At 36.5% G+C, this 21069-nt stretch overlaps 5 protein-coding genes across 8 annotated transcripts in view; 3 read left to right on the top strand and 2 right to left on the bottom strand.

Moving 5' to 3' along the window:
• Positions 1 to 21069, bottom strand: part of LOC124336181 — a 455543-nt gene that overhangs the window by 48595 nt on the left and 385879 nt on the right. The window lies entirely within an intron of this gene.
• LOC124336700 overlaps positions 1 to 21069 on the top strand; it is a 580524-nt gene that overhangs the window by 271002 nt on the left and 288453 nt on the right. The gene's annotated exons all lie outside the window — the stretch shown is intronic.
• LOC124336283 overlaps positions 1 to 21069 on the bottom strand; it is a 37649-nt gene that overhangs the window by 12417 nt on the left and 4163 nt on the right. The window contains exon 3 of the mRNA XM_046790033.1: positions 15852 to 16122. Within this exon, the coding sequence (XP_046645989.1) occupies positions 15852 to 16116 (265 nt within the window). The 5' untranslated portion in view covers positions 16117 to 16122. The remainder of the gene's footprint in view (positions 1 to 15851; positions 16123 to 21069) is intronic.
• LOC124336110 (putative ankyrin repeat protein RF_0381) lies at positions 832 to 8907 on the top strand. Of its 3 annotated transcripts, none has more exons than XM_046789764.1 (5): positions 832 to 913; positions 2205 to 2530; positions 2600 to 3105; positions 3169 to 3281; positions 7214 to 8907. In XM_046789764.1, exons 2-5 carry the CDS (start codon positions 2316 to 2318, stop codon positions 8627 to 8629), a joined length of 2250 nt encoding a protein of 749 aa, XP_046645720.1. In that variant the 5' UTR covers positions 832 to 913; positions 2205 to 2315; the 3' UTR covers positions 8630 to 8907. The 3 variants fall into 3 exon arrangements, with proteins under 3 accessions (XP_046645720.1, XP_046645721.1, XP_046645722.1); XM_046789765.1 differs by lacking the exon at positions 832 to 913 and adding an exon at positions 1793 to 1910; XM_046789766.1 differs by lacking the exons at positions 832 to 913; positions 7214 to 8907 and adding an exon at positions 3391 to 5046 and having other exon boundaries at positions 1805 to 2530.
• On the top strand, positions 10314 to 13168 carry LOC124336103 (putative ankyrin repeat protein RF_0381). 2 transcript variants are annotated; one of them, XM_046789753.1, is made up of 5 exons: positions 10314 to 10401; positions 10480 to 10736; positions 10812 to 11299; positions 11370 to 11482; positions 11583 to 13168. In XM_046789753.1, the coding sequence occupies exons 2-5, from the start codon at positions 10519 to 10521 to the stop codon at positions 13098 to 13100; spliced, it is 2337 nt and encodes a 778-aa protein (XP_046645709.1). In that variant the 5' UTR covers positions 10314 to 10401; positions 10480 to 10518; the 3' UTR covers positions 13101 to 13168. The 2 variants fall into 2 exon arrangements, with proteins under 2 accessions (XP_046645709.1, XP_046645708.1); XM_046789752.1 differs by having other exon boundaries at positions 10316 to 10736.

Raw genomic sequence — 21069 nt, 5'->3', positions numbered from 1 at the left:
GCAACAATTTCTACTGCTCTTATTGTTGGTCGGAAAATTGATAACGCGAAATAAGGTTATGTCTTTCATCAAGAAGACGATTAAGCAATCGTAGTCGTGTTCCATTAGAAGGCATTCATAATTTATAAATATTGTTAGTGACAACCACTTTCAAATGTTATAAATGAAAATTGCTCTTTATTTGTTGAATTAAAACTTGTGAACTTAAATTCAAATGTCACATCTGTAACATTAATTTACTCGACCAGATGGCGACGAAATCCAGTCAAATGTTTAATAAATCTATTCCTAGATGACGCCGGGAGCTAAATTTAGCAAAAATACAGAGTTGTACAAAACCGCCAAGCCAAACGTGGCAAATGAGTGTCATCGTCGGTTGATTATCAAAGTCAACACAAACAAACCATTTCCTTGTTAACCCATCTGCCCTCCATTAGTGGTCGCCCACGCACTCACAAAGGCATAGGCGTTCGGTTGTTCAAAATTGTTGCGGGCAAGTTCCAAATGTTAGAAACAGTTATTATTAAAGTTCTCTATCACTGGTACTCTTACAACGTATCCTCATACCGAAATGGTTAAAATCCAACGTCGCAAAGCTCCTTTACGATAATTACGCAATGATGTTATTACATTTTTAAAAAATATTCATGTACATATTGTGTTCAAGTAATGGGCAAACAAAAGGAAAAAATACACCACATGATCTTATTCCACCGTCTCCAGTACTTTTATCTCGACTGTTTATTCGGCAAAACAAATATAAAATTACCTAAGCTGAACGTTTGATGTCTATCTAATCTCATAAAAATCGTCTCCACTTCTCGCACTACACAAAAATAAAGATAATTACTTTTTCCGTTGTTCGACAGAAGCCGCAGCAGCCTGAGAGAAGAAATTTGGTGTTACATTGAATGTAAGTAAATTCGTAAAATTGACCCAATTGAAAAATCAAGTATTTCTCTGAAGCGTTCAAAATATTTAGCCAATAAGCAAGGTATGTTAAATACCATGTTCTAGTTGATAAAAAAAAAATCGCAGATTGCGCAAAGCTCGGGCATCATTTTGTTTTATTTCTTACAACGCAGATAAAGAACAAATAGACTCAACATGCAACCAACACAAAGAAGAATTCCCAGTGAATTAAATTTTACCCTTGACATTTCCAAAGTCATTTGGAAACGTCAAAACTATTTTCACGTACAAAGAATGAGTAGAGCATATAAGGGAAAAGTTCGTTAGAATTTTGTTGCCGACCAGTGATAACCTGATTAACTCATCTTGATATATAGTTAAACATCGTAAATTGAATTTTAGCCGTCATTTTTTTTTACAACTCTAGTCGTTTCCTGACATATTAAGTATATGAAACGTCTCGGCAAAGGAAAAGCTCTGTACTATATCTGGCTGTGTCATGTTTGCTTCCTCTCGTCATTGAATTACAAATGGCATTAGAATCTATCGATAGCAGTTAGCAGCCTATTCGCTGAGTGTTGGCTACAGCTAGGTCTACACTAGCAGTTTTTACAGACAAGTTACGGTCGTAATTCGGTTGCTGAAACCGAATCTGTAAGTCTGTATATCTGTAAAAACTGCTAGTGGCGACGCACCATACGCTATTGTACTCCGGTTTTGAGGATTAGAAAATTATCGTATCCTGTTTGTTTTTTGGCAAAACTAACAATTCAGAAACGTTTGATGCCTATCTAATCTCCCACGTAACTCATGTCCATTACTCCATTCTTCATTGCTCTACACTTCGAAGCAATAAAAAATCCGTTAGACAGAAGCCACAGCCTGAAGGACGCATTTGCACAGTGCACACCCCGAGTGCACACCATGTGCTATATTTTCTTTGAAATAAACTTTAATAAGTTAGTCAATTGAAAAGCGAAGTGTTTCACTACAATGTTGTAAGTAATTAGCCAATTATAAGCTAAGTATTGTTTCAATCTGTTTTCACTGGAAAAAAACAAACAACGCAAAGCGCAAGGGTCAAAGTCCTTTTAATGGTTTACGACCAAAGTATTCATTTTCAAAGTCTTCACAAATAATTAAAACGAAAAAAGAAAAACATTCTTCTGCATAAAATAATTTATAGCGCATAAGCAAGTTCGCCAGTTTGAAGTTTGCTACTAATAACGAATTCATAATCATAAATATCTAATAATTCACTTTTTTACTAATCGTTCATTTCGTCGTGCTAGCCGTTTCCTGACGTTACAAGTACGTAGACGTACACATACAGAGCCAAAACCCTGGTGAAAAACTGCAGCGATCTTCGTGTACAGTTAGAGTTGTTCCGGTAAATTTATGAAATGCAGAAATTGCAAAGCATAGAGTTAGACCCAAGAGATAAACTAGGACAAGGAGGTTTCGGTTCAGTGTTTAACGGGAAATTTGGAGGAAAAGAAGTTGCCGTGAAAAGAGTTGAATCAATCGAAACTGACGAACGAGAAGAAGATGCTCTAAAGAAGTTAAATCACATGAACGTCGTCAGACTCTATCACGTCGAAAGTGACAATGCATTCAAGTGAGATTATTCAGGTTTTAATATTTAGAAAAGAACATCAACCTTGACGTTTCTTACGTTTACCATTAGGTACTTTGCTTTAGAATTGTGTAAAGCATCATTGGATCAACTGTTTCTTGATGAGAGCAATCCCAAAAAGTATACAGGACCGTCATTACCTCACCATTTCACAGTTTTGTTGCAGTTGGCTTCTGGTCTCGATCACATCCATTCAAAAAACTTAATTCATCGAGACATTAAACCAGAAAATGTTCTCATTTCCGTTGGCTCTGATGATCAAAAGGTAACAATGAAATGGGCCGATTTTGGGCTTTCCAAACCAGTGAATGAAAGAGGAACATTCTCAATGAGCGGAATAAAGGGAACAACGAATTGGATGGCACCAGAACTGCTTAAAGGGTACAGTGCTGGACACAGAAGTAATGCCATGCCAACAAGAGGAACAATCAAAAGCGACATATTTGCAGAGGGACTCGTTTTCGGCTATTATCTGGGAAAAGGAGTACATCCGTTTGGTTCAAATCGTCTAAAAATCCCTTCAAACATTGAAAAAGGAAAACCAGTCAATATGGAGAGTAGGATTCGACCGATTTGAATTTTTTTAAACGACTATAAAATGTTTTCTTCTCTTTTAACAGACATTCAACCTTCCTCTGCTTGCGAGATGATTATAAAAATGTTGGAAAACAATCCTGAAAACAGAATTACATCACCGGAAATCGTCCTGCGACTAGAAAAACTAAAGAAAGAGGTAAAGACTCGCCAGTTTAATGAATATTAAAGGAGTTTTTTCTCTTTTATTAGCAAGATATTATAATATTTGGTTGTTAATCTGTATTTGGTTTGGGATCTAATAACAGATGGAAATCGAATTATTCAAATTATTGGAAGCACCAAATGTAGACCTGAAAGAAGTCAAAGCTCTGATAGACGAAGGTGTCGATATCAATTGCTTTAATGAAGAAGGATGTACTCCATTTCTTTATCTTATTAAGAGATGCAGCACGAAAGACAATTTAAAAGAGACAGTGCAGTTCTTTATCGAAAACAATATCGATGTTAACATCAAAGACAAAGACGAGAGGAACGCCCTTCATTTCTTGTGCATGTTTTACGGAAAAGAGGATTTGATTGACTTAATTCAAATGTTGGTTCGACGCGGAATTGTCGTCGACTCAACAGACAACGAAGGACAAAATGCTCTTCATTTGTTGTGCGAACATTACAAAAAAGATAATATAAAAGCCATAATTGCAATTTTGATTGATAATGGAATAGATGTCAACAGTTACACCAAGGAAAAATGGAATGCCCTTCATATTTCATGCAAACATTACCAGAGAGAAAATTTGATCGACGTAGTTAAACTGCTAATTGAAAGAGGAATCGACGTAAATTTAAAAAACAACTTCGAAGATACCGCTCTGCAAACACTGTGTCGAAATTATCGATACGGTAAATGGATTGGGATAATTCGAATGCTGATTCAATGCGGAACGGATGTCAACAATAGAACCAACAAAGGATGGAATGTACTACATACGATATGCAATGCAAAATATCAAGAACTTGACTTAATTGAAGAAATTCGGCTCTTAATCGATCATGGAATTGACGTGAAGTCGATTAACGACGGCGGCTGGAATGCCCTTCATATTTTATGTCAGAATTACAAGAAAGAAAATTTAATTGAAATTATTCAAATTTTTATCCAAAACGGAATTGACGTCAACTCTAAAAATAAAGACGGCTGGAATGCCCTTCATATTTTATGTCAGAATTACAAGGAGGAAAATTTAATTGAAATTATTCGCCTTTTTATTCAAAACGGAATCGACATCAACTCAACTAACGACAGCGGCTGGAATGTCCTTCATACGTTATGCCATAATTACAAGAAAGAAAGCTTAATTGAAGTTATTCGCCTTCTAATTCAAAATGGAATCGACGTCAACTCGGCAAACGACGACGGGTGGAATGCATTGCAAATTTTGTGCCAAAACAACAAAAATGACAATTTGATATTCGTCTTTTTATTCAACAGAAAATTGACGTCAACTGCAAGAACAAAAAAAGGTGGAACGTTCTTCAATTGTTATGTAAAAACTATTCCAACGATAACCTCATCAACATTGTCCAACTTCTAATCGAAAACAAAATTGATGTCAATCACACGGCAAACGAAGGAAATGCACTTCATTTACTGTGTAAATATTATCCAAATGGAAATATTATCGACATATTCCAGCTTTTAATTACCAACGGAATAGTCGTGAAATGGAATGGCGTCGATCCGAGAATCTTAATCCGTCAAAACCGCAATCAAGAAAATAACAGCAGTGCCCTTCAATTTCTTAATCGATATTTGTAGTTCAGATAAGAGTGACAAACACTTTAATTTCCATGGTAAAAAATTAAATCGGCTAGAAGCGAAATTGATCGTAATTTAATTCCTCGATAAACATATGTTTATTTGAGCCGAGATTATAAAAAAAAATTTGAATATTGAACGAAATAAGGAATCATTCGAAAATTTGCAAAAAAACTTGAATTTTCGTTTCGTTAGCTTCCGTTAAAATATTATACAAAAATCACTCATCATTCAACTAGTTATCAATGAAACCTGTTAGCTGTAAAAAATTAGAACAACCATAATCCCAGCATTTGCTATGAAAATACATAACATTCGCCGAAGGGTTTTGAAATGAATTTTGTTGACGAATGCAAAAAAAAAATTGCTCACATGAATTGCTTCTAGATGGCAACCATTTCTACTGCTCTTATTGTTGGTCCGAAAATTGATAACCGTTGATAACGCGAAATAAGGTTATGTCTTTCACCAATAAGGCAAGAAGATTAACCAAGCGTAGTCGTTTTCCATCAGAAGGCATTAATAATTTATAAATATTGTTAACGACAGCCACTTTTAAATACCATAAATGAAAATTCTTCTATATTTCTTGAATTATAAATTGAAAAACTTCAAATTCAAATGTCCCATCTGTAACATGTAAAATTTGGCGACGAAATCCAATCAAATGTTTAATAAATCTACTCCTAGATGACGCCGAGAGCCAAATTAGCAAAAATACGGAGTTGTACAAAACCGCCAAGCCAAACATGGCAAAAGAGTGCCATCGTCGGTTGATTATCAAAATCAACACAAACACACCATTTCCTTGTTAACCCCTCTGCCCTCCATAAGTGGTCGCCCACGCACTCACAAAGGCACATGCGTTCGGTTGTTTAAAATTGTTGCGTCGCAAGTTCCAAATGTTAGAAACAGTTATTATTAAAGTTCTCAAACACTGGTACTCTTACAACGTATCCTCATACCGAAATGGTTAAAATCCAACGTCGCAAAGCTCCTTTACGATAATTACGCAATGATGTTATTAAATTTTTAAAAAATATACAAGTGTCCCAATTTCTGTGCAGGATACTGTACATATTGTGTTCAAGTAATGGGCAAACAAAAGGACAAAATATACCACATGATCTTACTCCACCGTCTCCAGTACTTTTATCTCGACTGTTTATCGGTAAAACAAATAAATTACCTAAGCTGAACGTTTGATGTCTATCTATAATCTCTACAAATCGTCTCCACTTCTCTGCATTACACAAATATAAAGATAATTCCTTTTTCCGTTGTTTGACAGAAGCCGCAGCAGCCTGAGAGAAGAAAGTTGCTCAGACCCCGCGTGTTTTTACATTGAATGTAAGTTAATTCGTGAAATTTACCCAATTAAAAAACCCATTGTTTCTCTAAAGCGCTCAAAATATTTAGCCAATAAGTAAGGTATGTTAAATACCATGTTCTAGTTGATAAAAAAAAAAAAAAAACAGATTGCGTGGTCATCAATTTGTTTTCTTTCTTACAACGTATAGATAAAAAAACAAATAGACTCAACATGCAACCAAAACAAAGAATTCCCATTGAATTAAATTTTACACTTGAAATTTCCTAAGTCGTTTGGAACCGTCGAAACTATTTTCACGTATAATGAAGGATAAGTAGAGAATATAAGGGAAAAGTTCGTTTGAATTTTGTTGCCGACCAGTGATAACCTGATAACCTAATCTTGATACATAGTCAAACATAGTAAATTGAATTTTAGCCGTCATTTTTCTTACCACTCCAGTCGTTTTCTGGTACATTAAGTATATGAAACGTCCAGGCAGAGGAAAAGCTCTGTATCTGGCAAAGGTAGCCAAACGTACCGATAATAAGTAAAATCTTAGATATTCTCTCAATGACTTTCAAGTGATAACTGTCACTCTTAATTGTCTGTAGCAGTAAAAAAAAAATGAAATACTAAAATAAAATGTCCTATTATGGAGAAATGAAACAATTGCAAGGCATTGAGTTCGACCCAAAACAGCGACTAGGAAGAGGAGGTTTCGGTTCAGTGTTCTGTAAAATATTTTCTATAACTATTATAAAATATTTTTTTTCTCTTTTGTCAGGCATTCAACCTATATCTGCTAGCGAAATCATACAACAAATATTGGGAAACAATCCGGAAAACAGAATTTCATCAAACGAAGTCGTCCTTCAACTAAAAACACTGAAAAAAGAGGTAACGACTCGGCAGTTTAACAACCACTGGAGCTTTTTTATTAGCAAGATTTTACTAGACTTGTTTGTTAATCTTTATTTGACTTGGGATGTCATAACAGATGGAAATCAAATTATTCAAATTATTGGAAGCACCAAATGTAGACTTAGAAGAAGTCAAAGCTCTGATAGACGAAGGTGTCGATGTCAATTGCGTTAACGAAGAAGGGTCGACACCATTTCTCATTCTTATGAAGCGCTGCAACACGAAAACCAATTTGGAAGAGACTATGCAGTTTTTAATCGACAACAATTTCGATGTCAACAGCAACGACAAAGATGGATGGAACGCCCTTCATTTCCTGTGCATGTTTTACGAAAAAGAAGATTTGATTGACTTAATTCAAATGTTGGTTCGACACGGAATTGTCGTCGACTCAACTGATAACGGAGGACACAATGCTCTTCATTTCGTGTGCGATAAGTATAAAAAAGATAATATAAACGCCATAATTGCCATTTTGATTGACAATGGAATAGATGTCAACAGCTGCACCAAGAACGAATGGAATGCCCTTCATATGGCATGTGGCAATTACCAGACAGAAAATTTGATTCACGTAGTCAAACTGCTAATTGAAAGAGGAATCGACGTAAATTTGAAAAATAATTTTGGAGAAACCGCCCTGCAAACACTGTGTCGAAAATATCGATACGGTAAATGGATTGGGATAATTCGAATGCTAATTCAATCCGGAACGGATGTCAAAAATAGAAACAAGAAAGGATGGAATGCACTACATACTTTATGCCAAGCAAATTATCAAGAACTTAACTTAATTGAAGAAATTCAACTCTTAATCGATCATGGAATTGACGTGAAGTCGATTAATGACGGCGGCTGGAATGCCCTTCATATTTTATGTCAGAATTACAAGGAGGAAAATTTAATTGAAATTATTCGCCTTTTTATCCAAAACCGAATTGACGTCAACTCGACTAACGACGGCGGCTGGAATGCCCTTCATATTTTATGCCATAATTACAAGAAAGAAAGCTTAATTGAAGTTATTCGCCTATTCATTCAAAATGGAATCGACGTCAACTCGGCAAACGACGAAGGGTGGAATGCATTGCAAATTTTGTGCCAAAACAATAAGAATCACAATTTGATTGACATCATTTGTCTGTTTATTCAACAGAAAATTAAAGTCAACTGGAAGAACAAGAAAAAATGGAACGTTCTCCAATTTATATGTAAATACTATTCCAACGATAATCTCATCGACATTGTCCAACTTCTAATCGAAAACGAAATTGATTTAAATCACACAGTATATGAAGGAACTGCCCTTCATTTATTGTGTAGATATTATCCGAACGAAAATCTTGTCGACATACTCCGTTTGTTAATTAAAAATGGATTAATCGTGAACCGGAATGATAGAAGGCCACTCAACTTTATCCATCAAAACGCTAATCAAGAAAACAAGGATTGTATCATTGAACTTCTCAATCACAATTTCTATATGCCATAATCGAGCAAGTGTCATTGTAGCGGAGGGTGTATGAGTGAATGAAGTTCGTACCATAAATGGCGATTTTGAAAACCTTTCTAGAAAATGTTAAAATTCACGCATGGCATCGCTTTTTGGACTGTCAAATTATTAGTTTGAATTTCTACCTGTTCCTATTACGTGTGTATTACGTAGCGTTATGTTACTAACAAAACCTTTGTAGCAACGTAACATTTTCCAAAATGCTTATTAATATCCTACATCTAGATTGCAAATAAAGACCGACCTTTCAAGAGAAATCGAAGAGAAAAAATTCTTATTTTTGTTGTACGAAAGGTGACAAATCTTCCCCTTGTCAAGTAGACAAATCAAGAAAAACACGAGTAGATTGCTAGTTCTTTTTTTTTCAAGTGGTCGTAAACACGATAATATAAACACTGACTCCTAATTGAGAAAATTAGGTAGCCAAAGAATGGGAAAAGGTTGAACTGCCCTGTTCAGAAGACATTAATAAATTATAAATAATATTAGTGATAACCACTTGTCAGTACCATAAATTAAATTTTTCTTTATTCCTTTTTTTTTGATTTCCTTAAAACTAAAAATTTCCAATTCAGTTGTTACATTTTTGTGACAATGAATTTCTCGACATGATCATGAAGAAAAACAGTCAAGTGTTTAATAAACCACTCCTAGATGGCAATCGGAAGCAGAATTTAGCAAAAATACGAAAATGTACAAAACCGTCAGTCAAAAGTGTAATCTATCGTCGGTTAATTATCAAATTCAACACAAACAAACTATTTCCTTGTTAACCTCTCTGCCCTCCATAAGTGGTCGTCCGCGCACTCACAAAGGCATATGCGTTTGGTTGTTCAAAATTGCGGCGTCTCAAAATTTTATTATTAGTTCTCAATCGCTGATACTCTTACGACGTACCCTCATATCGTTATGTTATTAACTTAAAAATATATAATAACGTATGTATTTTGTTCAAGTAATGGACAAACAAAAGGAAAAAATAAACCACATGATCTTACTCCACCGTCTCCAGTACTTTTATCTCAACTGTTTATTCGGTAAAACAAATATAAAATTGCCTAAGCTGAACGTTTGATGTCTATCTAATCTCATACAAATCGTCTCCACTTCTCTGCATTACACAAAAATAAAGATAATTCCTTTTTCCGTTGTTCGACAGAAACCGCAGCAGCCTGAGAGAGAAATTTGCTCAGACCTCGCGTGTCATTACATTGAATGTAATTAAATTGGTAAAATTGACCCAATTGAAAAACCCAGTGTTTCTCTAACTAAAGCGTTCAAAATATTTAGCCAATTAGCAAGGTATATGTTAAATACCATGTTCTAGTTGATTAAAAAAAACTGATTGCGCAAAGCTCGGTCATCAATTTGTTTTCTTTCTTACAACGTAGATAAAGAACAATTAGACTCAACATGCAACCAGCACAATAAAAGAAGAATTCCCAGTGAATTAAATGTTACACTCGAAATTTCCAAAGTCGTTTGGAAACGTCGAAACTATTTTCACGTATAATGAAGGATAAGTAGAGAATATAAGGGAAAAGTTCGTTTGAATTTTGTTGCCGACCAGTGATAACCTGATAACCTAATCTTGATACATAGTCAAACATCGTACATTGAATTTTAGCCGTTATTTTTTTTTTTACCACTCCAGTCGTTTCCTGAACCATTAAGTATATGAAGCGTGCTGGTAGAGGAAAAGCTCTGTACTATTTCTGGCAGAGGTACCGTACCGATAAGTAAAATCCCAGGTATTATTCTCCCAACGAATTCAAGTGATAATTGTCAATCTTAAAGGTCTGTAGCAGTAAAAGCATTTTGAAATACAGAAGAAGAAAAAACTGTCTGGAGTGCGCGTGTCTGGAGAAATGCGAAAAGTGCAAAGCATTGAGTTCGACCCAAAACAGCGACTAGGACGAGGAGGTTTCGGTTCAGTGTTTTACGGTAAATTTGGAGGAAAGGAAGTTGCCGTGAAAAGAGTTGAATCAATCGACACTGATGATGAAAGAGAAGAGAATGCTCTCAAAAAGTTAAAACACCAGAACGTCGTCGAACTCTATCATGTTGTATGCGACGAAGAATTCAAGTAGGATTATTTCAATTGCAACATAAAGTAAGAAAACTTTAATCGTGACATTTGTTTGTGGATGTTTGTCGTTAGGTACTTTGCTTTGGAATTGTGCAAAGCATCATTGGATCAAGTGTTTCTTGATGAGAGCAATCCCAAAAAGTACAAAGGACCGCCATTACCTAATCATTTCACAGTATTATTGCAGTTGGCATACGGCCTCGAATACATTCATTCAAAAAATTTAGTTCATCGAGATGTGAAGCCAGAGAATGTCCTCATTCACGTTGATTCCCATCATAAAGTAACAATGAAATGGGCCGATTTTGGGCTCTCTAAAACAGTGAACGAACGAGGGACATGTTCAATCAGCGAAGTGAAGGGAACAAAGAATTGGATGGCACCAGAATTGCTAAAAGAGGACCGCGGTGGAGAAGAGAGAGGGACCATCAAAAGCGACATATTTGCAGAAGGACTCGTTTTAGGATATTTTCTCGCTGAAGGAATTCATCCATTTGGCTCATTCAGTTCCTCCAAAATTCCATCAAACATTAAAAAATATAAACCAGTCAACATGGAAAGTATGATTCGACCGATTTCAACATTTTAATTTTTTTAAATACTATAAAATGTTTTCTTCTCTTTTGACAGGCATTCAACCTTTATCTGCTCGTGAAATCATTCAAAAAATGTTGGAAAACAATCCGGAAAACAGAATTTCATCAAACGAAGTCGTCCTTCAACTGAAAACACTGAAAAAAGAGGTAACGACTCGTCGGTTTAATGAACCCTGGAGCTTTTTTATTATCAAGATTTTACTAGACTGGTTTGTTAATCTTTATTTGACTTGGGATGTCATAACAGATGGAAATCAAATTATTCAAATTATTGGAAGCATCAAATGTAGACTTAGAAGAAATCAAAGCTCTCATAGACGAAGGTGTCGATGTCAATTGCGTTAATGAAGAAGGGTCGACACCATTTCTACATCTTATGAAGAGCTGCAACACAAAAACCAATTTGAAAGAGACTATGCAGTTTTTAGTCGACAACAAAGTCGATTTGAACAACAAAGACAAAGATGAGTGGAGTGCCCTTCATTTCTTGAGCATATTTTACGGAAATGAAGATTTAATTGACTTAATTCAAATGTTGGTTCGAAGCAAAATTGTCGTTGACTGGAAAAACAATGAAGAGGAGAATGCTCTTCATTTATTGTGCGAACATTACAAAAAGGACAATATAAACGCCATCATCAACATTTTCATTAACAATGGAATAGATGTCAACAGTTATACCAATAACAAATGGGATGTCCTTCATATTTCATGCAAACATTACCAGAGAGAAAATTTGATCGACGTAGTTAAACTGCTAATTGAAAGAGGAATCGACGTAAATTTAAAAAACAACTTCGAAGATACCGCTCTGCAAACACTGTGTCGAAATTATCGATACGGTAAATGGATTGGGATAATTCAAAGCCTGATCCAATGCGGAACGGATGTCAAAAATAGAAACAACCAAGGATGGAATGCACTACATGCTTTATGCCAAGCAAAACATCAAGAACTTGACTTAATTGAAGAAATTCAACTCTTAATCGACAATGGAATTAACGTGAAGTCGATTAATGACGGCGGCTGGAATGCCCTTCATATTTTATGTCAGAATTACAAAAAAGAAAATTTAATTGAAATTATTCAAATTTTTATCCAAAATGGAATTGACATTAACTCGGCAAATGACGGCGGCTGGAATGTCCTTCATATTTTATGCCAGAACTACAAAAAAGAAAATTTAATTGAAATTATTCGCCTTTTTATCCAAAACGGAATTGACATCAACTCGACTAACGACAGCGGCTGGAATGCCCTTCATATGTTATGCCATAATTACAAGAAAGAAAGCTTAATTGAAGTTATTCGCCTTCTAATTCAAAATGGAATTGGCGTCAACTCGGCAAACGACAACGGGTGGAATGCATTGCAAATGTTAAGCCAAAACAACAAAAATGAAAATTTGATTGACATCATCCGTCTGTTTATTCAACAGAAAATTGACGTCAACTGGAAGAACAAGAAAAGATGGAATGTTCTCCAATTGTTTTGTAAATACTATTCCAACGATAACCTCATCAACATTGTCCAACTTCTAATCGATAACAAAATTGATGTCAATCACACGGCAAACGAAGGAAATGCACTTCATTTACTTTGTAAATATTATCCAAATGGAAATATTATTGACATATTTCAGCTGTTAATTACCAAAGGAATAACCGTGAAATGGAATGGCGTCGATCCACGAACTCTAATCCGTCAAAACCGCAATCAAGAAAATAAGGAGAATATCATTCAATTTCTCAATCGCAATATCTAAACTACCAAAATAAAATAAAATACATCATGTGTAACTAGTGAAATAAACGAGAAAGTGTTCTAATTGCAGAGGATGTAATTAAGTCTTCAAATTTAGAGAATTTGAAACCTTTCTGTGAAATGTTAAAAATCGAATTGATAACAATAGTTTAACATTATAATCAAAACTTTTGTAGCAACGTAAATTTTTCCAAAACGATATATTAACATTTTACGACCGATGATCTGTTGTCTAATTTGTTTTTACTACGAAAAGTTAACTGCTATTTATTTCATTACTCCTAAAGACAAGGTATAGATCGAAGAGAAGAAAAATCGAAGAGATAATTTTGTCTTGTTATTGTTTGACACCACTTGGCAAATCATGTTTTGTCAAGTCAGCAAACCAACAAACACATATATTGCGAACTCCCACCGCTTTTTTTAAGTGTTCGGTCAACCGACAAAAACATGCAACAAAAATCAACACGACTCAATCGAGAAATGATACTAGGGAGCCAAAGAATGGGCAGTTGAAATAATAAATACGTGCATTTTACTGCCTTGTTCCATCAGAAGGCATTAGCAATTTATAAATATTATTAGTGACCAAACCGTGAACCACATTTAATACCATAAATTCAAATTCTTCTTTCTTTTATTGATTTTAAATTGATTTTAAACCTCAAATTCAAATTTTGATAATTTTAAATTCAAATGTTACATTGATTTACTCGATCACAGATGGCGAAGAAAAACAGTCAAGTGTTTACTAAAGCCGCTCCTAGATGGCGCTCGACAGATGAATTTAGAAAAATACCAAAATGTACAAAGCCACCAGGCAAAAGAGTGTCATCGCCGGCTAATTATCAAAGTCAACACAAACACACCCATTGCCTTGTTAACCTCTCTGCCCCTCCATAAGTGGTCGTCCATACCAAAAACATGTGGCACAAATTGACCCACAACCCTCTGCTATTCATTGATCAGGCCTCGTTGGCTCCTTCAACACGGGCCACATGAAATGAATTAGGAGCGCAAATCAGACCGAAAGTACGTCCCACCAAATCAAATTTGAAAACAAGCCAAAAAGCCCAGAGAAAAAGGGAAAACTCTCTTAGTAGAACATCTTTTAAACGAATGCAAAAGCCCCATCATAAACACAGCTGCTCACATTACATAAATCGAGAGAGAAAAGAAACACATATATCGAATTCATTTTTTGAATGCAATAAAAACCGACCACGCCCCGACAGACTGCACACGCGTGCTCTTATCTATTGCGCAGATATTGCGTCCACCATTCTATAAGGAAAAAAAAAACCAGCCCGAGGATAAAAAGTTATGACGGTCCACATGATCGAATTCAACGGGTCCGTCCAAATGGATTTCATCATCGGGACTCGTAAAGAAAAAAGAAAAAAAAAGGAGAAAAAGTCTGAAATTGCGTGTCGTAAAAAACGGCACCAGTTTTTCAAGGAACCGCAAGCTCGTCGAAATGGACTTGTTTCCAACTTATTACACATTCGTGAGCGCTCTTAATATAATAATAAAGAGAGAGACCGGGAACACAACACACGAATAACAACATCTCGTTGCGTTGCTATCATCATTTCGAGCACCGTTTTTTATTTTGTTTAAATTTTATTACGGCGACCGAAAAGAAAAAAGATGTCGTGATTAACAACAAGCGTCATGAGTCATGACCGAGTTTTCATCTCTTCATTAGAAACACAAGAGCGTGTCCTTCTCCAGTTTACTACTCTCTCAAAGAAAAAATATCTAATTTTTATAGTTGAGTGGAATTTTTAAAAGAAAACAGTTTTTCCTTAGAAAAATTTCAACGTGATGTATCACTGACCAGAGAGCTTTACAAGTCTTTCTGGCGCGAGACGGATTTAAAAGGAAAAATAAAAACGAGTTCAAAGGTCAAAGCAAGCGACTGTGGGTCTATATGGGCGCAAAAAAAAAAAAGAGTCGAAAAATCAAGAAAGATTTTTATAGTCAACCCAAAAAGGTAAAAATGGAAGGGGAGATATAAGTTGTTGTCGCCGCCAAGAGGCAGAGGCGGCGACGACACATCAGATGATGATCAAGAGCGCTGACTAGCTCTTTAGTATTGGGAATATAAAACGATAAGAAAAAATAAAAAGGGAAATTTTTTCCTCTTCTTGTCCGCGTCGATCGCCGCATGGATGGAAGGACTGTGTGTACCTGCAGCAAAAGACTATGGGGCGACACTGTCCCTTCGACTACCATTTTTTTATTATTATTATTATATTATAACAAAAGGAAAAGTTTGAACCCTCCAAGGGATAGATATACATTTCTGTTTTGGCTTCTCCCCATACACACCGGGAGAAAAATAGAAATGATTTCCACCTTTTTTAAGTCATTCTTGGCGCTTTTTTTTTTGTTTGATGGTTTTATGACGCGACGATTTCTGGCGACTCCAACCAAACGCGTTTTCCCTCTCTATAATAATAGTAATAATAATATTTCTTGTGATACTTGATGGTCGAGCTTCTTTTCTCGTTTTGTTTCCGAGGCGTTTCAATAACAACAAATGGACACGCATTTTCCCTTTTTTTCTCGATCATTTGACCCTTAATAACTCGACCCATCTCTATTCCACGAAACACCCTTTTAAAATAAGAGTCCATCGCATCATTCAACCCTATTATATAAATAGCTCCTGTTCTTTTTTTTCGAGTTATTACAGACAGTCGCAAGAGTGGAAAGAAATAAAAGGTCGTCTATTTTTGGAACTTACCCCCAAGAGACATATCCGAGTTGTATAATAAGTTGTTTCTCTCTTTCCTGGAAATGAAAACGGCCAGCAGAGTCGGACGACGAGCGAGCGAGCGAGGTAAGTCGATGGAGTGTGATGGAAGGCAACAGTTCACACAGCTGGTAATGGACCAGCTAATTGAACAAACAATCAATTTCAATTTCAAAGTCGAGTTGAGTGGTTGGTGTGTGTGGTGCGACCGGTCCCGACGTCCACAGTCACAGATGTTTCCGCCCTTTTTTAACATTTTCTCCTGCAATAGAAAAAGAAAATAGGCACTTAAAAAACAACCAAGTTTAGAAGAAAAAAGAGATTAAGTTTCCGGTCTACGGGAATGATTCAAATTCAATCAGTAGACCTACAAATCATTTTCTTAAATAAGAAGCGCTGAAATGTTGAAATTGGCCCTTCCCGGCTTCTCTCTTTCGGGTGGGGGGAATGATTGATCGGATGATATGCACAACTTTTATCTCTGTACATCATCTCTCCCTTCTTGGCTCTGCAGAGTCTACGCAGTCGACGCAATATGCTAAAAAAATGAAGACAGATACATCTCCCGAGGGTTCTATCACGATCTATCTATAAAGTTGGGGAGAGTCATATCTCGTTCGCTCTACCTCGTAAAATCAAATAAAAAGCCGAGCAAGGAAATGAGAGGGGGGGTAAGCAACACAGATGATGAGTTGGATAACAACTTCAATCTGCAAGTTCGATGCATAGCTAATAGAAGCCAATCTACATCTTAACTTGGGAATAATATTGAAAAAAAAAAGAAAAGAAATGGCGCGGGGGGTTTTGTTGAATCGAGACAGTGATGAACGCCCAGCAGCTGCGACCAACATTTTTGTTGTTATTTTTTCGGATGCCATTTTTACGATGAAACAACAACAAAGCTATAAAAACAACAACCAACTAAGTCAAAAAATAAAATTGAAAAAAAAAAGGCCAAATGATGCATGTTATTTGGTTAAGTTTGTTTTCGCATAGCTGCAACCGGATTTCCACCCAGAAAAAGAAAAATGTTAGACACAAGTCTAGTCGGCAGCAGCAGCTACAGCTCTAGGAAATAAATCGTCGGCCAGCACTCTTTCACTAAGTGGGTCTTCACTTCTTTTTTCAAAATGTTTCACCCGCCGCCAGAACGTCCGGCCGCTCTCCTGACGTCACAGTAGGCAACAAATAAAAAAGCAAAAGCGGAAGTGTCTATTAGTGAACTGTTTGGGCTCTTGTTACAACTTGGGACACGACGCAGTGCATCTCTTACGACTTGAGGAAAAATGTTTCGAAAAAATGTTTCAGAGTCGGCCGTCCACAAAAGGAAATGTTGGGACACCCATTTCCATCTTTTTACAACACACAGGGACGGACTATACTACAACAACACCAGCCAAAATAATAATAAAAAAAAGGGGTAGAGAGATGATGTTTTGGCGGCTGCGGATGATGGAGGAGACGGGCGCGGCTGCCGCCAATGTCAGCGCCAACAATCCATTAGTAGCTTCGACCAATTGGTCCTCTACGCGGTTCTTTCTATCTCTTGATAGTTTTCTACTGGCGTGTTGTCTGTCGAAATATGGAAACGAGCCCTCGGAGAATTCCTATAAACACACTCCCTCATCTTCTATGTGATTTGAACAGAAATTTTATTAGACGGCGCGGTACCGTCCGTGTGTTGTCTCCTGCGCACAATTTTTTTTTTTATTTAATGGATTCAACTGGGGCCCAATTGAAATCCCCGGGGTCTACTTTCGATTCAATTTTCGTGTGTTTCCTTTTTTCGCGGGTGCGAATCAAAAAACCCAAATTGAAGTGAAAGAAAACCGAAGGCCCCAAAACAACAATAATTTTGTGGATCGAGAAAAAGAAGCCGATCGATTGAGCAACAACAAACAAACAAGAAAAAAAGAAAGAAAAAAACACCTGAAAATGAAATAAAATTTTGTCGATGTCGGTGGTCGAACGAAGATTCTGGTTTTTTACAACCAGCGATTTGACACGTCAACGATGTGTGTCCCACAAAATGCGGGATAATAGCTATAATACAAGAGAGTTCAGAGAGAGACATTTGATATTATAACATCATCATTTTAAGAGGTGGTGAGGGGAAAGGTGGGGTGGTGAAGGTAAAGGTTACACAAGATGGGGGCTGAGGTAAGAAAAAAGAAGAGAAAAATGATTAGCATTCGACAGCGATGTGAGTGTGTTGTGTGTGTGTGTGTGTAGTCGTAGCGGCTTTGTCACCAAAGTGTCATCACCTGTTCCTTTCCTCTTATGGGCCGCCGAATGACACACACACAAAGTTGAAGTCATCACCGAAAAATCCTTCGCATTTTCTTTTCTTTTTTTAAAAGAAATGTTGGCGGTAAAATAAGAAATGGAATTTTCTGTTTGGGACCCCAAAAATATCTGAAGGGATTAAATTTTTCAATAGACGCAATGATCGTGTGGGAGTGGCCAGCTATTCTCATTATGAATAAAGCCATACGCGGATAGAGTGGCAACGAGGGCGGAGTCAGCAGTCAAAAGGGGGGAAAGAGGGTTGGGCAATTTTAACCCGAAAAAGAAATTCATCATTTTTTCGTTGTTTGTGAATTTCGTTTTTGTTTTCGGTTCTTGAATTTAAAGAGAAAAGACGGTGGATTATTTAATTTCTTTAAATTTTATTTTTCTTTCTTTGGGCCCAGAGTCCGACCTCCCATGCAGTTTCGATTTCGTGTGACATTTCTAGCCCCCTTCATTTTATTTGGTTGGAAAAAAGTTTGACATCATTCGACAGCCAAAAGAGAGAAGAAATCTCCCCCATCCTATCCATATGTGTGCATGTCATCATATAAGAGCATTAGATGAAAGACGCTGATGGCCCCAATAAATCATCAGGACCGGGGGGGTTATTATGTGTCCAGCGGCGGTTCACTGGACCTTATTTCCCCATTTCCACAAATAAAAAAACTAAAAATTGAGCGCAAAATTCGGTAGAAAAATAATGTATACCACATTTGGTTCTCGATTTGCAAATACATTCCCAATAGATTGTAATTGGAATCATTTAACTCTTTCTTCTGGGGGGGATACGCCCACGTCGTTAGAAGATTTTTTTTCCAGAAAAAATGATATCGGGAACCAGGTGAAGTGAATTTTAATAAGAGAAAATGACATATTCCGGGTATTCGAATTGTGTCCGCCAGTCAGGAGACACGGATGACGTCACACGGTCACAAAAGAAGAGAAAGGGCAGCTAGATAGGTAGATAGAAAAATATGTTTTTGCGGCCGCTGGTTCATCATGACCGTCATCATATCTCTTGTCCATTTTTTTATTTATTTACAACGCACAAGACACACACACATTCTGGTTGAGCTACGAAAATCATAATAATAATAGAAACGACTATAAGATGGCTGCAGGAGGTTTACGACACGCCGTGGACGCACGGGGCGCGTCCGCGTTCATCCACTTTGGGCATATCATCGCGCAGCTAGGACAGAAAATGATGAAATGTCCTTTTTTCTCGATTTCTTATAGGGGAAATTAGCATATTTTATTGCATTACAAAAGATTTTTTTTATGAGGGGCATTCAATAATCTCTCGGACAAGTCCGAAACGAAAATTCCACGACACAAAAATTCAATTAAGATTCAAAAATTCGTTTTTATTTTAAAAAAATAAATTCATTTTTTTTTTTCATTTCAAAACGCCGAAAAATGTTTCACCTGCTGGAATATGAGAAAGTAGTACGAGCCCGGCGAATTGACGCTAATGGATTTTGTGAGGTACTCGATACATTCCATCACAATATTCACCCCACCCGAATCATATTCTTTTTCTCCAACAGTAATAACAACTCAAAAGAAGGTGACCGTTTTAGCACGTCCCACTGGAGAAAACAAAATTCCGGGTCGGCGAAAAAACCCCAAAAAATTGTAGCGGAATTTGTTTTTTAGCGATCCGTACAGGTCCCAATAAAAAGGTACAAATTCCAGAAATATTTTTCAAGGGACAATATTTGGAAACATGTCGAAGAGGAATTATAATTTGCTTATAATAACGTGAGTTGCTCCTTTTGACAAGATATCCTCGGGACATTTGTTTGACCTGTCCATCATTTGACTAGCGGCGAAAAGTCAAATAATTTCAAAACAAAAAATTTAAAAATACGGACAGACTTTTAACTCTTTCGCCCATCAACAACAAGAAAAAAGATGATTCCTTTCTCCATTTATTTAAAAAAAAAAAGAATAAATTCAAAAAAATCTTTGATAATCCGCACCGACAAGAGGATGAGCCTTTAAGAAAAGGCTAGCCATCTAAAAAAGAAATATTTTTTCTCGACTAAAAAAGTAAATTTTTTGGCGAGCCCGACAAGCGCCACCTTTAATATATATCTATCTATCAATTTTTTAATCCGTTTTGCCGCCCCTCTCCGAGGAGATAGAATGTCTGAATAGAAGTCTCAAGTCTCAGTCAAGTCGAACAAGCGCACAGCCTCCGCGCCTTTATAATATCAAGAATCTTCTTCTTCTTCTTTCAACTTTTTGTTTTATTGTTTTTAATTCTTTTTAACTCGACGACTTTTTGGCGAACAAGTCGCCGCCTTAAGTCTCGACTCGACTTTTTTTTTGTGTGTCCCCCCTTTTAACATGGGCGCGCCCAAAAAATATTTTTTTGGGTGGCGGCCGACTGATTTTCCTAGTCGCCAAAATAAATAATAAAAAAGTGGAATGATCGATTGATTGCCTAATAATAACAGTATTTGGTGAGCGCGTCATTTTCACCAAGAAAAAAAACCCTGAAGTCAAATAAAAAATTTATTTATTTATTTGTTTTACTGTAGACAAATATCAGAATTGTTGGTAGGGGGAAGTACGCCCGACTGGACATGACATCCGTTTTTCTATCCATTTATCCCCCACTATATCAAAATGATGGGCAGCAAAATAATAACAGTTCGAAACAAAAAATATAAAATAATTTTCTTTTTAAAAAAATAAACCCCAAAAAACAAAAAAATCGATGGGAAAAAAAATTGTTTCCCAACTTTTGATCCGGCGTGACGTTGTATAAAGAGAGTTGCCGAATAGTCCGAGCAGTCAAACACAGTGTGGAATTGTGTCGACAGAGGCAGACAAACCATAATAAACAATCAAAGCGTGGCAAAGGGGGTATACAGCTAGGGACCGTCCCCCCCCCCCCCCCCTGCAC

The sequence above is a fragment of the Daphnia pulicaria genome, chromosome 4 (assembly GCF_021234035.1).
Source record: "Daphnia pulicaria isolate SC F1-1A chromosome 4, SC_F0-13Bv2, whole genome shotgun sequence".
Classification (NCBI taxonomy): domain Eukaryota; kingdom Metazoa; phylum Arthropoda; class Branchiopoda; order Diplostraca; family Daphniidae; genus Daphnia; species Daphnia pulicaria.
This window is presented reverse-complemented; position numbering and strand designations above follow the sequence as displayed.